The sequence below is a fragment of the Lissotriton helveticus genome, chromosome 2_2 (assembly GCF_964261635.1).
Source record: "Lissotriton helveticus chromosome 2_2, aLisHel1.1, whole genome shotgun sequence".
Taxonomy (NCBI): Eukaryota; Metazoa; Chordata; class Amphibia; order Caudata; family Salamandridae; genus Lissotriton; species Lissotriton helveticus.
The window spans coordinates 296,930,919-296,945,678 of NC_136060.1; the positions used below are offsets into that span (position 1 = coordinate 296,930,919).

The 14,760-nt window shown below is 42.6% G+C and overlaps 1 protein-coding gene across 1 annotated transcript in view; it reads right to left on the reverse strand.

The window, feature by feature from the left end:
• Window positions 1–2,228: 2,228 nt before the first annotated feature.
• The window catches only part of LOC144821804 (ADP-ribosyl cyclase/cyclic ADP-ribose hydrolase 1-like), a 322,648-nt gene continuing 310,116 nt past the window's right edge, over window positions 2,229–14,760 (reverse strand). The window contains exon 8 of the mRNA XM_078678979.1: window positions 2,229–2,442. Within this exon, the coding sequence (XP_078535105.1) occupies window positions 2,376–2,442 (67 nt within the window). The 3' untranslated portion in view covers window positions 2,229–2,375. The remainder of the gene's footprint in view (window positions 2,443–14,760) is intronic.

The window sequence follows — 14,760 nt, forward strand, 5'->3', positions numbered from 1 at the left end:
ACGGCGGCACAATCTGATTGGTCCCAGCTTTATAGAGTTAATGGGAAGTAGTTCTGGGGAGAAACAAAATGTATTTAATTGTGTCTTAGAAAAGTTTTTAGGAGATCTTGGCCTGACTTTGCCGAGGGAACAACTTTCCCTAACTAAGCTGCTCTATCCTCCCTGAGATTTCATAGTCATGGTTCTTGAGTTAGACTCTTGAATGCTTATGCTTTCCTTTGCCCTAATCCTTTACTTGCTTCACTTTAGATCAGAGGCCTTCAATCTGTGGGGTGCAACCCTCAGGGGGGCCCTGGAGTCATGGGAAGTGAGTTGCACATTTCCAGGCCTCATTTCTGAATGTATTCCGAAACATGTCTATAAAATGAAGAGGCCGAGCAGACATGTAAAACAATCCTTAGTGCCAGTATGCCTGCTTTCCTGAATGAAATGCAGACATGCCCTTTGAGTAAATCTGCTAGTGTAGAGGGGTGCTTGGGAGCAATTCTGGTATTAATTGCTAGAATCGCTCCAAGCATTGTGATGGCAAAGGTTTGTGGGTTTTTTGAGTGGAAGTAGGAAGAGTTAACAACTGGGCTGGGAAGTGCATGCTTTTAATCGTAATTGTATTCACACCGCGCTTAGTACCCCATAAAAAGTGTTTAAGGGACAGTTATGCAAAAAGACAAATTGCATTACTTATGGTCATGTATTACTAAAATCTACAATTGGAAGCTCCATTTTATCCTAAAACTAGTTGCACCGTTTGTAGCAGTCTATCTTATAATGTGTGTTATGCAAGTATAAAATAATGACTTACACATTCACAGTGCTTTCTGCCACAGGATGTGACCTCGTACCACTAAAAATATACAAGTCACTATTCTCCACTGCACCAACCAAATGTAATTCTGTGGCTCTCTGGTTAAACACAGACCTCTGCAGTGCATTACTAATATAGGTTTCATAATGTACTACAGTGCATTTCCCACTGAGAACCAACTTTTTAAAATGTACTTTTCATTTAAGCTAACCATTATTCTATATGTAGCTACCTGGTGGTGATAGACCTAAAGAACTAACAAAATATTTGGGGGCTAATTTATGAGAGGCTTGTACAGATGTAGCGTCACTTTTTTTGAAGAGCCAGCGCAACTAGCATTTCAATCATATCTATGACGTGGCGCGAAAGCATGGCCTCATAGATATGGAGTAAGACAAAGCAGTGCAAGTTGCTGTGTTGCCTTACTCTATGTCAAGTAGGTGTTCCATGGGCATTGCGATGAGTGTTACCTCGCATCACCCATGGATTTTTACACTACCCCAGATGTACAAAGCCATGTCTACCCGGGGCAGCAGAAAAGCCTTACTTGTCCCTCTAGCAGGTGTAACGGGGAGACATTTTTTCATTTCTCCACGGTATTTCCTCTTTCCATGTGTGCTGCAGAATGAGGCACACATAGAAAGAGGAAAACCCCTCTCGGGATTGTTTTTGTGAAGGAAGGTGCCCCTACCTGCACAAAAATAATCCTGCCTACGTTGGCCCTCGCCTCAATTTGTGCACCAACGCAGGGGGAAAGGACAGGAATGCACCATATTTCATAAATAAGGTGCATTCCTGCCCTTTCACATTGTTTCAGGGCAGCGCAGCAAGAAGGCTTGCGGTGATGCCCTACGCCAATTCCTCTAAAATTAGGTCCTTTGTCTACGCCCCCACGTTCACTAATCTTTGATTTGCTAAACACCGTTTAATATTATTTCCCCACAGTAAAAGGGATTTGCTGTAGGAATTGGGGGTGTTTATGGTTGTTGATAGGTGTCAATGAAGAGGGGTACCAAGTTCTAGAATTTTAAATCAGGACAGGGTCCTTACACCTAAAAAAGTTCGACAGGGGGGTCACTGCATCAAAAAGTTTGAAGACCTCTGCTTTAGACTGACACCTCCTGCTTAGGACTGTATAACCATCAGAGTGTGTGCCTATTGGCTTTTTCCATGCTTGTTGTATTCTGGAAGCTATTTAAATCTGACAGAGATCTGTGGACACTGTATTTATTACAGCATATAGGTGGTTAACTAGCAGGAAATGTACAACTCCTCCAGATTTAAAAAAGTATCAGGGCAGCAGAATTTCATGTAACAGCTGAAGCTACAATGAAAATGCAACGATTTAAAAAGACACCTCCAACGCCTGCCACATGTAAACTGAAGTTGTACAAAATGTAGACATACAGAATTATAATTATAATATGAAAATTAGTTTTATTGCATAGCAAATTTCCGTGTCTTCCCACAACTTCCAAGTTTGTTTTACATTATAGTACACAGCACCTTCCTTGTGACCAAATACGAAGTTCCCTGATATGTCTTCATGTGCTGAAGCTTGAATCAGTTTTCTTTATCTCGTGTTCAACTTGCAGACACTCTCATCTGGGGTCCTCACACATTGCAAAATATGCACCGGCCTGTGAAATAACATATTAAACCAAAATTAGGAGTGCAAACATATCACTGGTGGGAATTAAATCATCTTTATTTCTGGCTACATTCCTAAAGCAGAGGCATATCATTAATACATTGGGGCATATTTACGAGGGCCTTGCATCATGCTTGCACCATGCAATGTAGTAAATGCACGATGGAAAACTCCAAGTCATATTTATGAAACCATGCAAAGCCACTTTGCGTGCTTTGTTTGAATGGCTTCATAAATATAGAGTAATGCAATTCAGCGTAAATCTCTTCATTGCATTACACTGTGCAAGGTAGGCGTTCCATAAGCACTGAGGTGGGTGTTCCCATGCAAATCCTATGGTGTTCGATACATACACAAATCCACCAAACCTTGTAAAAATGGAAATGCACCAAAAAGATACGCCTTCCCAGGTGAGGCTGAACGAAGAGAAATATACTTAATTCTCCTCGTTTTTCATCTTTCGATGGATATTTTTGTGCAGAAAGGTGCCCCCTCCTGCACAAAAATAATCCTGCCTACAACATAGGCACTCTTGCACCATGGTTCAAGGATGTCTGTTTTGGAGCTATACTGCAGGAATTCCACCAATGCAAGGGGAAATGACAGAAATCCACCATATAGGATAAATACAGTACATTCCTGCCCTTTCTAACTGGCTGCTCTCCCCTGCGCCACCATTCCTATAAATATACCCCTTAGTTTAAAGGATGGCATGCTTTCTATTTGAAGTCCTAATCTAGTCCTAGAGTCATAGAAAATATTGACAACAAGGGAACGGTGAGACAACCTCTATGAAGGATTCTATCTCTTCTAAATTACTATACATGGCCTTGCTGGTTTTATCCGTTTAATAAACTATTGACATATTGTTCACATATTGTTCAATATATTTTCCTTACGATGATCACTTCTAATGGGCCATGCTTAGTGTTATGTTATCAAGAGATTAAGGATGCTCAGTGACAGCTGTGTTGCTCCTCAATATTTAAATGTAGCACTTTTTTATTGAAATGTAATATCATTTTATTTTTTGCCTCTGCTCAAGACAGTTACAGTGGTAATCATTGTCAATTGCCTGTATCACATATTTGTGTCTGAGGCAAACACAAATATGCATAATGAGAAAGGACAATTAATAGCTGTTGTTGTAATACTTTATTCGATATATACATATCATAAAAGTACAAACAATCCACACATAAAAAACAAGAAATTTAAAATATGTTCATTTCATTTCGTAAGATAAAAAAGTTAAAAAGGTATTTACAGTTAAAACAACGGATTATATAAAAAGTCATAAAATACATAAACAGAGATGGTCTAAGTTTTTACAGTATTTAGCAGTATTGTGCGTATGAACCAAGCCTTCGCTATGTACTTAGCAACCCCACATACAATAACCAAAGATGTAGTGTCTGATGAGAGAATACGAAGGGCTAATCTAAAATCTCTCACTCCCAGTTCCCTACATACAGGCTTTAGCCATCTAGTTCTAGGGGCTTTGTATGCTTTGCAATCGAACAGGAAGTGGGGTAGAGATTCACTCATGGATGGGCACCCAGGACAGGTATGCAAGTGAGTCCTCGTTCCTTTCCATCCCTCGATAAATTTATTAAGTGGGAGTATCCCATATCTCATTTTAAGAAAAAGAGATCTATCTCTTGGGATTTGGATAAAATCTAGGAAAGGTTCGAGCTTCTTAGTGGACTGATGTTCCATGAATCGGTTAGTTAGCACTCCCCGCTTTACACTTTTTAGTTCCTCCGCCTGCACCCACTCCCAATAGATTTTTTTTACAACTTGTTTATGGGGCAGGGACTGGGAGGTCCAAAACTCTCCCAAGCCTAGGTTCACAACTAGCTGCCTCAATTTATTCAACCACTGAATCTTGTTCAAGCCATTCAGGGTGATCAGCTCATCCAGAACCAAGGCAAAGTTTGCCAGTTCTGGTGTCCTTCTCAGGCGCACCCAGAACAGCAAGGGACGGAGGCGCACTATGTCTGCAATTAAGTGTTTTCCCATGTCTAAAAAGAGGGGTTTTAATGGTGTCGAGAGCGGGAGGGAAACTAAATCCCTCACAAACTTATTCTCCGCTCTTACCAAGTCCACTGTGTTTTCGCAGCCCCAGAGCTCTGAGCCATAGACAGCATAAGCCAAAGCTTTGCCGTCATAGACTTCCAGGGCAGGGGCTACCGGTCTACTAATGGACATGCGCTGGTTTCTCAACCACATTTTCGCCACATGTGAGTCCCATTTCAATCTGTTATTAATTCTGACACCCAGATAGTCGAACTCCTCTACCACCTCTAGTGGGGATCCATTGAGAGTTATGTTTAATCTCCTAGCTTTTTTTAATGCAGACAATACCATCAGCTTAGTTTTGGTGGTATTTACAGTGAGAACCCGCTCATCACAAAACAGGCTGAATCTATCTAATAGCCTCTGGGGACCCGATGGAGTTTTGGACATTAGGAGGGTATCGTCTGCAAAGAGGAGGGTAGGTGTTTTCTCACCCTCCTGGATCGGGGCATCTGCTGGTTCCTCCCTCAAATGGTCTACCACCCCATTGATAAAGAGGGAGAACAACGTTGGAGCCATCATGCATCCCTGGCGGACCCCCCTCTGTACGGGCACCCTCTCTGTTAGTTGTCCTTGGACCCCCCACCTGATTCTGGCGTAGTTATCCTGATGGAGCTTTACAATAAACTCCAGGAGATAACTCGGGAACCCCATGTCCAGCAACACTTCCCAGAGTCTATCACGAGGGACCAGATCGAATGCGGTCTTTAAGTCAATAAAGGCCACATATAGACTGCCCTTCGCGACAGTCACAGATTTCCAATATATGGCACAAAACCTAAAGACCTGATCCATTGTACCCACATTTTGCCTAAATCCTACCTGGAAGTGGGTGAGTATGTTACCTTCCTCTATCCAGGACCCCATTCTAGTGACTAGGACCCTGCCAACTACTTTCTGGATTGTGTCAATTAGACTTATTGGTCTGTAGTTGGCAGGGTCTTCCCTGTCGCCTTTCTTGAATATGGTCACTACCTCAGCGCCCTTCCATGACTCAGGGACAAGGTGTCCCTGGAGGATCATATTCATTAGGAGGGCAATGAAATCTGACCACAGCTTGGGTGCATACCGTAATAGGACGCCAGGAAGGCCATCAGGACCTGCTGCCTTACCAGGTGATATCTTCATAATGGCATTGTGTACTTCACTTGTAGAGAAGGGATCAACCTGGTTATGATTTACTATTGCAAATGCAGTCGGTGCCGCCGTGATTTGCTCCGTGCTTGTTACATCACAATACAATTTAGCAAAGTGAGCATACCACTGGCCCTCGGTTATATGGTTCGGTATAGGCTCTACATCCCTTCTCTCTAGTTTGTTTATCAAGTTCCAGAACCTGGTTGAATCTTTCAGGCCGGCCGCTTGTTTGAGTTGCTGCCAGTGTTCCTCCTCCCACATCTTTTTAGCCAGTTTAATGCTTTTTTGATTGTCTTTTCTGGTAACCCTCACTGCTATTGGTTCTTTGTTCCTGATTGAGGCCGATATGGCCTTTCTCTTTGCCCTGCAATTGGCCGTGTACCAGGGGGATCCCTTCTTACATACTTTATTCTTAAAGGACACTCTAGTTTCCCCTATAGTAAAGAAGGCACCGATCTTCTCTATTAGATTTTTATAGGAGTCAAGTAGGTGAAAATTAAGGCATTCACCTGTGTGTATGTAGAGGCCAAGAGATCACTAATTTCTACTTGTATAAGCTCCTTGATGCTATTCAGATTGTCCTCATGACACATAACTCTATTCCATTTGAGCTTGCGATTGCAGTGCGAAGCGATTACTTCTTTAGTGATCATTAAAGGGCCACTATCTATTAGCGCCTCCCTCCCCCTTTGATTTTCATGCAGAGATGATTGTGGTCACTATCCTGGGTTTGTTTGACCTCCATATCCACCAGTCTCCCCCAGGATCTAGTATCCAACAGGATATAATCAATGCGAGATAGGGAACTAAGCCTATTGAACGTCATAGTCCGATTTACATCAGAGCTAGTCCTCCCATTTAAAGCACGCAAGTTATTTTTTAGTGTTAGGGCATTTAGTTGGATAACTCGTGGTGTCCATTCTTGATAGTAGCCATATTTAGAGGAGGAATCGACTGCCTAGCGTCCTCTGCACTAATACCCAACACGTCATCTTCGGCTAGGGGTTCATATGTGCAATTCATGTCTCCACCTACAATAACATTAGACAAAGGAGGGACACCTGCTAATGCTCCATCGAGATAGCTGTTAGAGCCAACATTTGGCTCTGATGTAGGGTTGTCCGCGTGATCTGTGCATTGAACGTTCTGGGTATGGCGTTCTCCGTTCTGTGCACGGAATACTGGGGGCAAGGGGTTCGGAAAAAGTCAAATTCTGCTGGGTTGTAGAGGCGGATGGTTTGAAGAATGAAAGCCATAAATACATACGGTGTTCTCTTCCTTTCTGTGGCGACGGGATGACCACCAATCTCCCAGTCCGTACTCATCCTTCCACAGTTCCTCCATGTGGGTGCCCGCACTCTGCTAGTGAGTATTGGCCATGTAGGCAGATTACGACCAGGTATTCTTGGAACGGGCTGTGACGTGGCAGGCAAACCCAGGTGAGTTACCTGTTAACTGGTGCGGTGAGTCTCACTGCTGTTCCTCCCTCCGCACTGTAGAACCACGCTTTGGCACCATCTCCTTAAGGAAACTTTGTGCCCAGGGGAATCGCTAATAACATTGTGCGCTCTATTTCCACAAGAAACACACATGCATACACGTCATCAGCGATTTTGTTGAGTCGGAAAGCCTCCAAGCATCGGGAAATATTTCCAAGGCAATCATTGAGTGAGGTGTGTCCAACTTGTTTTAAAAATTTACATTTTTAGCTGCCATTTGGTGTGGGGCAATCTTCTACTGAAACGTGCCCTTCCGGTTATGTTTGGCGGCCATCTTAATTTTCGGACATTGTTCAGGCTTCCCATCTCTGAACCAGTGGTCACACCTAATCAGTGTAATTCTCGTGCACAGTGCATTTTGAGAATAAACCTATTACTGGAAGAGGTGATAACTGATAGTCACATCAACATTTACTTATATTTACTGTAGTATGTTTAGAATTTTGTTTTGTTAACAGTGGTATTAGTGGCAGCAACTCACCCATGTTTGGCCACACTCATGGATAAAATACCAGCTTCTGTACCATTTTTAGAGGCCCGAGAATCCCTTCACTTAATTACCCGCAATGGAGAGAAGCATTTACAGCATATTTGGAAGCAACTGTTGCGGATGCATTCCCCTCTAAAAAATTAAAGGACCTTATGATATACAATTCAGAAGGCAGGAGCATTTGAAAAATGTTGCAGCTCGAGGTAGTCAGTGTTATTTTCGAAATGAGTAAAGCGGGGGACTCTAGCTGTCACGGATGAGTATGCATCTATTATCAAGGCTCTGGATAGGAGATTTAATCCCAAAGGACTTCTAGCCACTGAAGATCCTGATTTAGAAACAGGGTCGACGATAGCTAGAACCATTCAACACAAAAGAAATTAGCAGTTCTAATTCCAGTGAAATTCATCTAATTTCTAAACATTCCAATAAACAGTCATCCAAAATAGAGAGTGAGAAGTTTCTGCAAAAGGTGGCTAGCAACATGTCCAGCCATGAGAAGAGTGAAGCAGTAGTTTTCGGATGTGACAGCAGGTCTTACATGAGCAATACAACATGGTGTGGTGCTGTTTTAGGTGTGTGTAGGAAAGGACACTTTGTGTGAGTATGTACGTCTAATCAAGAACTGAAACAGGATAGTTCAGTTGTGGTAACATTGTTAAAGGAACACATAACTGGGGTTGATGACAATTGTATATTATTGCTGATGTTGCCAAAACACTGTGAAACTGTAGTGATATCTGTTATGAATGAGGGTCTGAAAAGGAAACCTCCAGAGTTTGGAATTGTGGTAAGTGGGAAAGTAATGAATTTCAGGCAGATTCAAGGTTTCATTCATACTTATGAATGTGAAGGCTTTTGAAGGATTTCAAAAAGTACGATTACAAGCCTTGCACATTAAAATATTTGCTTATGGGGGAAAAAAGTAGAAGTTTAAGACACATTTGAAACAACATTAACATTTAAGGGCAAGGGGAGAGTGGATAATGTGAAAGAAGGCTCCAATTTTTTGGATTAGAATGAACAAGGTGAATTGGACATTATATTGGATCCAAATCACCCTGATATGGTCATTTCTAGGGGAAGAGTGTATTATTCAAGCAATGTGTGTGTTGGTCTAGTCAAAGAGAGTGAGTGGACAAGGAGTGACCTGGCGTGTTCAATAAAGATTTGGGTGAGTTGAAAGGGTTTTAACACCACATAGTGTTGAAGGGAAGTGCCCATGCAGTTGTGCACACAGTGCGCTGTGTACCCTTAGACCTGCAAATAGAACTGAAATCTGAACTTAAGAAGCTGTGTGACTTAGGTATCAATGAACTTATTGAAGGTTTGGGGTGTCTGGCTCCTTTGATACTAGCATGCAAGGCTACCAAGTTGTTGAGGTTGCGTTTAGATCTAACAGATTTTAGTGCTAACATTTGGGTAGTTTGCCAACCATTGCCCAATATTAACGAAATTTGGGCAACCTGAAAGGGGACGGTATGTTTTACATCGTTGGATATGTCACCTGCTTACCACCGGGTTAAGATGGGTCAAGAATCTAGACACCTCACTTCTTTTGTCACTCCAGAAGGGGCTTATCGCTATGTCAGCATGACATTTGGATTAGCATCCGGTTCAGCTGTTTTCGAAAGGTTAATGGGAAAACTGTTTAAAGATACACCTGAAGTGACATACTTCCAAGACAATGTCTTGATGTATGGTAAGGATAAATATGAACATGACCAGAGGTTTAGATGCATGCCTGACATTTTGAGTTTCTGTGGGTTGACATTAAAGAAGGATAAATAAAAAAAAATTCAGGATGAAGTTGACTATTTAGGAGGTTGTGTCAAAAGATGGGGGAGAAACCCAAGGTAAAAACCCTGAAAGCAATTGAGACGGCTCCTTAACCTGTCAATAAAGACCAATTTAGATTTTTTTGGGCTTAATAGAATATTATGCAGGATGGATTGCTTAAGGAAAGTGCTAAAGAAGACTGTGAAGTATGTTTGGTGATAAGTGTGACAGTGTGTTTGAGTCAATCAAACATGACATTTTGGGGGCACGCCCTCTTATAGTAAGCTAGCTTAGCATGCAAAATATGATACCAACATAAAACTTTGCACATGGCTTAATAATAAGGTAAAAAATGAGTGAGGATATCGACCCAAAAACTCATATGGCTACTTTGCCCGTATAACGCCATAAAAGAAAGTGGCCATCACTATTATTTGTATAGCGATTATGAACCTTATGTTAGGCATCCAGCACATCATTTCACATGTTTTTCTGTTTGGGAAGGCCAGAAATTTTACAAATTCTGCATTTTAGTTGACCCCCGATGAAGTATGCAAATTGTTTAATGGTTCCAGTAAGTAAATACCTTAAGATGTAAATAAAAATGTATGTTGTACTACTCTTATGAACTAACATTTGTTGTTGTTTTTCCAGGTTTCTGAAATTGTGAAAAGATTATCCACTGTCAATGAGTAAAAATGTCTACTAAAAGAAGATGCGAATTTGTAAATATTAATGAAGAGTTTATATCTAGTAGACAAAATGTTAGAATTGAGATTGATTGGGATCCATGTGTATTATGTCAACTACATTTACCAAAAGTTTCAAGGTGTCCGGCCAATAGTAAATGTTCTGATAAAGGAATCGGGTACACATGTTTACTTGATGATCTGCTAACCTTTGACGAAATGAAGGGACTTTCATCAATCATCAAGACAAAATTGTTAAAAAATCATGATGTAGTTCAACAACTCTTAAATGAAGACATTGGGAAATTCCATAAAATGTGTAGAAAACAATTTGACAAACACAAACTCGCCAGGCTTTCAAAAAAACCTAAACAGTTCAAGACAGTTTTCAAGCGAGTACTTCAAGGTGTATATGTGCTTCATTTATAGTTGGTGAATTGAAAGATACAAGTTTCTTCTGCGATGGAGAGTCAGAGGCAGAGCTTATAAATGTGCATACACTTGAATTGAGTAATCGAGTTTGAGATGTACAGTTGCATTAAGTGGCTCAAAACTATTCACCAAGTTAAGTGGTGGTGATATAGTTGTGACCGACGTGAAGTACCACAAAAAGTGTGAGTTTTTATACTGGGCTTCGGAAAATACAGAACAAACAAGAAAGCAAAGACAGCAAATTGACATCAATCTATGCCATGATATTTGGTGAGATTGTAAACAATCTCGAAGATACACTTCAAAATTCAGAGGTATCGCCAAGATTTACTTTAACATCAAATCTAGGGTTTGTACTCCGGTCTATTTACCACTGTTCTGAAAGGATACATGCTGTGGAATTTGTAGTTATGTGACTCTTTGGAAAGACACTAATCGCTGGGATTTCAGAAAACCGGGAGACCTTCTTGTTCCTTCTGCACTCCGGATCTCTGGGCATCTCGACTTAAGGAAAACCACGAGGCTGAACTGTCCTTTGCTGCCTGTTGTTTTGCGCCTGCCTGCACTGTCACCTCTAGCGTTTCCCGCTTCGCGGGAAACGCTCGCAGCTGGTGTGACGTGGACCGTGAGGGGGCTTTGAACAACAACACCCATAATCCACCTGGGCCTGAAGCTGCCTCCCCGTCACGCCCCCCACAGGCGGGATAAAGGCAATACCTGCACCGCGCATCGCGGGAGACCTTCTTGTTCCTTCTGCACTCCGGATCTCTGGGCATCTCGACTTAAGGAGAACCACGAGGCTGAACTGTCCTTTGCTGCCTGTTGTTTTGCGCCTGCCTGCACTGTCACCTCTCGCGTTTCCCGCTTCGCGGGAAACGCTCGCAGCTGGTGTGACGTGGACCGTGAGGGGGCTTTGAACAACAACACCCATAATCCACCTGGGCCTGAAGCCGCCTCCCCGTCACGCCCCCCACAGGCGGGATAAAGGCAATACCTGCACCGCACATCGCGGTACGCGCGCGGTCGGCGCCGGGAGAAGCCCGGGACAAGGACGGGACAGTCTAAGACAGTCCAAGACTGGCCACGACTGGACTGGACCAGAACCCCTGCAAAAATTGTATTGTGAGCTAATCTGATATCCGCGGCACCTATACTGACTGTCCTGGGTAAAGTGCGCATACAACGACATTGGTAAGGGGTATTAGCTTGATATACATATAATCTGGTTGTCATCAGCTTTGCATATGTCTAAACAAAAGACCCCCATCGCCCCCTCCAACACCATGGATAATTATTTAGTGCAGGTGGTGGCAAAAATAAATAACGAGCGGAGGTCTTCTTTGGGACTTAGTATCTCCCCAACATCTTCCCAAAGGGAGAACTTAGGCATGAATGTGATGGATTCTGACACAATAAATGACATAGAATCATCTACCCAGCAAAATATTGATAGTCTACTGCTAAATGCTTCCACAGTTCCAAATCTAGACACTAATGTAGACATAACACTAGGGGATGACATAGAGGTCTTCCAACATGATCTAGAGCTAGTCGAGGATTGTATATCTCCACCGGCGCCTGTTCCTGCCCCAAGAGTAGTGAGAGGGGACACTAAGATTCCCCCTAAAAGAGAAGGGCTGCGGTCCAATAGGAAAAGACCGGCAACCCCCCCGACCAAGAGTGTCATAGTAGGAAAAGTGGGAGAAGAAAATGGCAGTATAGGTTGGGACGATGCCATTATAAAAAAACTCATGGGTATGTTGGATACTAAACTAAATCGGATAATTAAACCGCTGCTGTCTAAAATCGACCACCTCACTGATAAAGTTGGTAAATTGGAATCCCTCTTAAAAATTACTAACGACAATGTGGGGGAAATACCGAGTTTGGTATTAGATAAAATTGACGAAAAGCAATCCATGGTAAATCCACCAGGGGGAATAGTAGACGCATTAGCTCCCATCCAGTTAACTAGATCAAATTTTGGCGCGCAACCAAATAACCCTGTAGCCATTGGCTCCCCAGTTATTTCAGGGAACATTACAGATCCAGAACACAATATAGAAATAGGTCCTGTGGAACTAATCGTTGAAGCTTCACCTCTGATTCTTGTTCTTGCCAACGTCCCACCCCTGAATACAGGCCAGATCGAGCTACCTGACTCCTTGTTAAATAAAGCACTGCAATGGCTGAGCAATAATATGCGCATTTCTCCCTGGGGCAAACAAAAGTTGTCAGAGGACCTGGTAACAGCAAGACGAGTAAAGTGGATAGGGAATAAACCTAAGAAATTTGCGGGGGACTGTGTGGTACTGAACCTCAAGGGCCCAGAAGTCTTACCGGAAATTCAGCTTAATCTATTCCCCCCCCAACGCAGAACTGCAGAATTAATTCCACTCACGCTGGACTTCTTCTATAGCAGAAGAGGACTAGTGGCAAAGCCAAGTGTATTAAGGACCAAGTGGTCAGTTGTGGGTGGTAGAAGGGCTAGGGATGGTCCAATTTGTGATTGGGGGTTGAACCTGGAAAACAGATTGTCTTCCCTATCTAACCTAAACGAATGCGATTGACTCGCAGAGTGTAAACATTTGTTACCCAAACCACAGAGATTGCAAACCAATGGAAGGGCAGATAATATTGTATGCACACAATTTAATGCACAGACAATAGGAAATAGGGAATCCCGAGTCGCACATTCTGGAGAGGCAGATAAAGACCCATATGGTAAAAATAGGGAAACGGCAGAGAATGAAGAAATATGGGAAGGCGGAAAAATAATAAATGTTGACCCTGTTGAAAATGTCGTGGAGATGGTCCATCCCAGGGCTACACTCAGGAGAACCCCCGTTGACCCTTATCTCATGGAATATAGCAGGCATAGCGAACAAGATAGCTACAACAGAATGGGTTGATTTTATTGACCAACATGACATTATCATGCTACAAGAAAGTTGGTCGATAAACCCAGTTTTCCGCCAGGGCTACTTAAATTTTTACATACCAGCAACCAGAAATCGCTTAGGACGCCCCTCCGGAGGCTTAATAATTTGGATCCGCCAGTCGCTGAATTGTTCAATAACGCAAAGATCTTTACCATCTAATGATAGTTTAGCACTTAACATTAGATGGGACAGCGGCCAAGAACTCGCTCTGTTTAATGTTCATGCTAGGGGGGTTGGTGGTGGTAAATCCTCAGAAGTAGTAACCATTCTAGAACAGGACGTTGGAATGTTAACTCTTCGACCGCACATTATTGTAGGTGGGGATTTCAATTCCACCTTCTAACCCATGGGTGAAGAGGATAGGATTCTGTCCGAGGAGGAGGACATGAAGTGGGGAATACCTCAGTTGGAGGTGCCTGCCATTAAAAGATGGAGTGCTGTTGCAATTCAGCTAAAGATTCTCTGCCTAGCAAGTGGCCTGAGAGCGGTAAATGGGCGCACGCCCTCTGATTTAAAAGGGAATAATACATTTGACAATGGCCGTGCATCTAGCAGAATTGATTATCTTTTGGTAGATGTAAGGGCCTGGAGCAAAGTGATAGACATGGTTGTAAAAGTAAGATTGGAAAGTGATCATAATCCCTTGTGCTTGACCTTTCACTCTTACAATAAGTTAACAGAACATGTCAACAAAAATGAGCTAGTGACGCAGGATGTTGTGTGCTCAAACAACCAGCGCCACTTGAAATGGAGAATGTTGATAGAAGATGAAGCAAAAATAGAGGACCTCAAAAAAGTTGTTACAGAGGAAATAAATAACATCAAGCCCCATTGTGGGAATCCAAACTTCCCGAACTACATGATGGAGGCCCATAAAAACTTCTTCTGTAAACTTCAAACCTTCTTCATTAAAACTGTAGACCCAAGCAGAGTCAAAAAAGAACAATCAAGGCAGGGATGGTATGACAAGAGTTGTAGACTGGCACGACATAATTTAAGCACTGAACTAAGAATGGGCAATGCCACAGCTGTTAGGAAGGCGAGAGACAGTTATAGATTGACCCAAAAACAAGCCAGGAAACGTTGGGATGAAGAACGCTGGTGCGAGCTGAAACAGGCTTGCGCAGCCAAGGATTCCAAGTTATTCTGGGCCACAGTAAAATGGGATAGGGGAGGAATAGCTGCACAACCACAAAACCATGTTGCAAAAAATGTATGGACCGAGTTTTTCCAACCGCAGTATGCCCGCAACCCACTGCA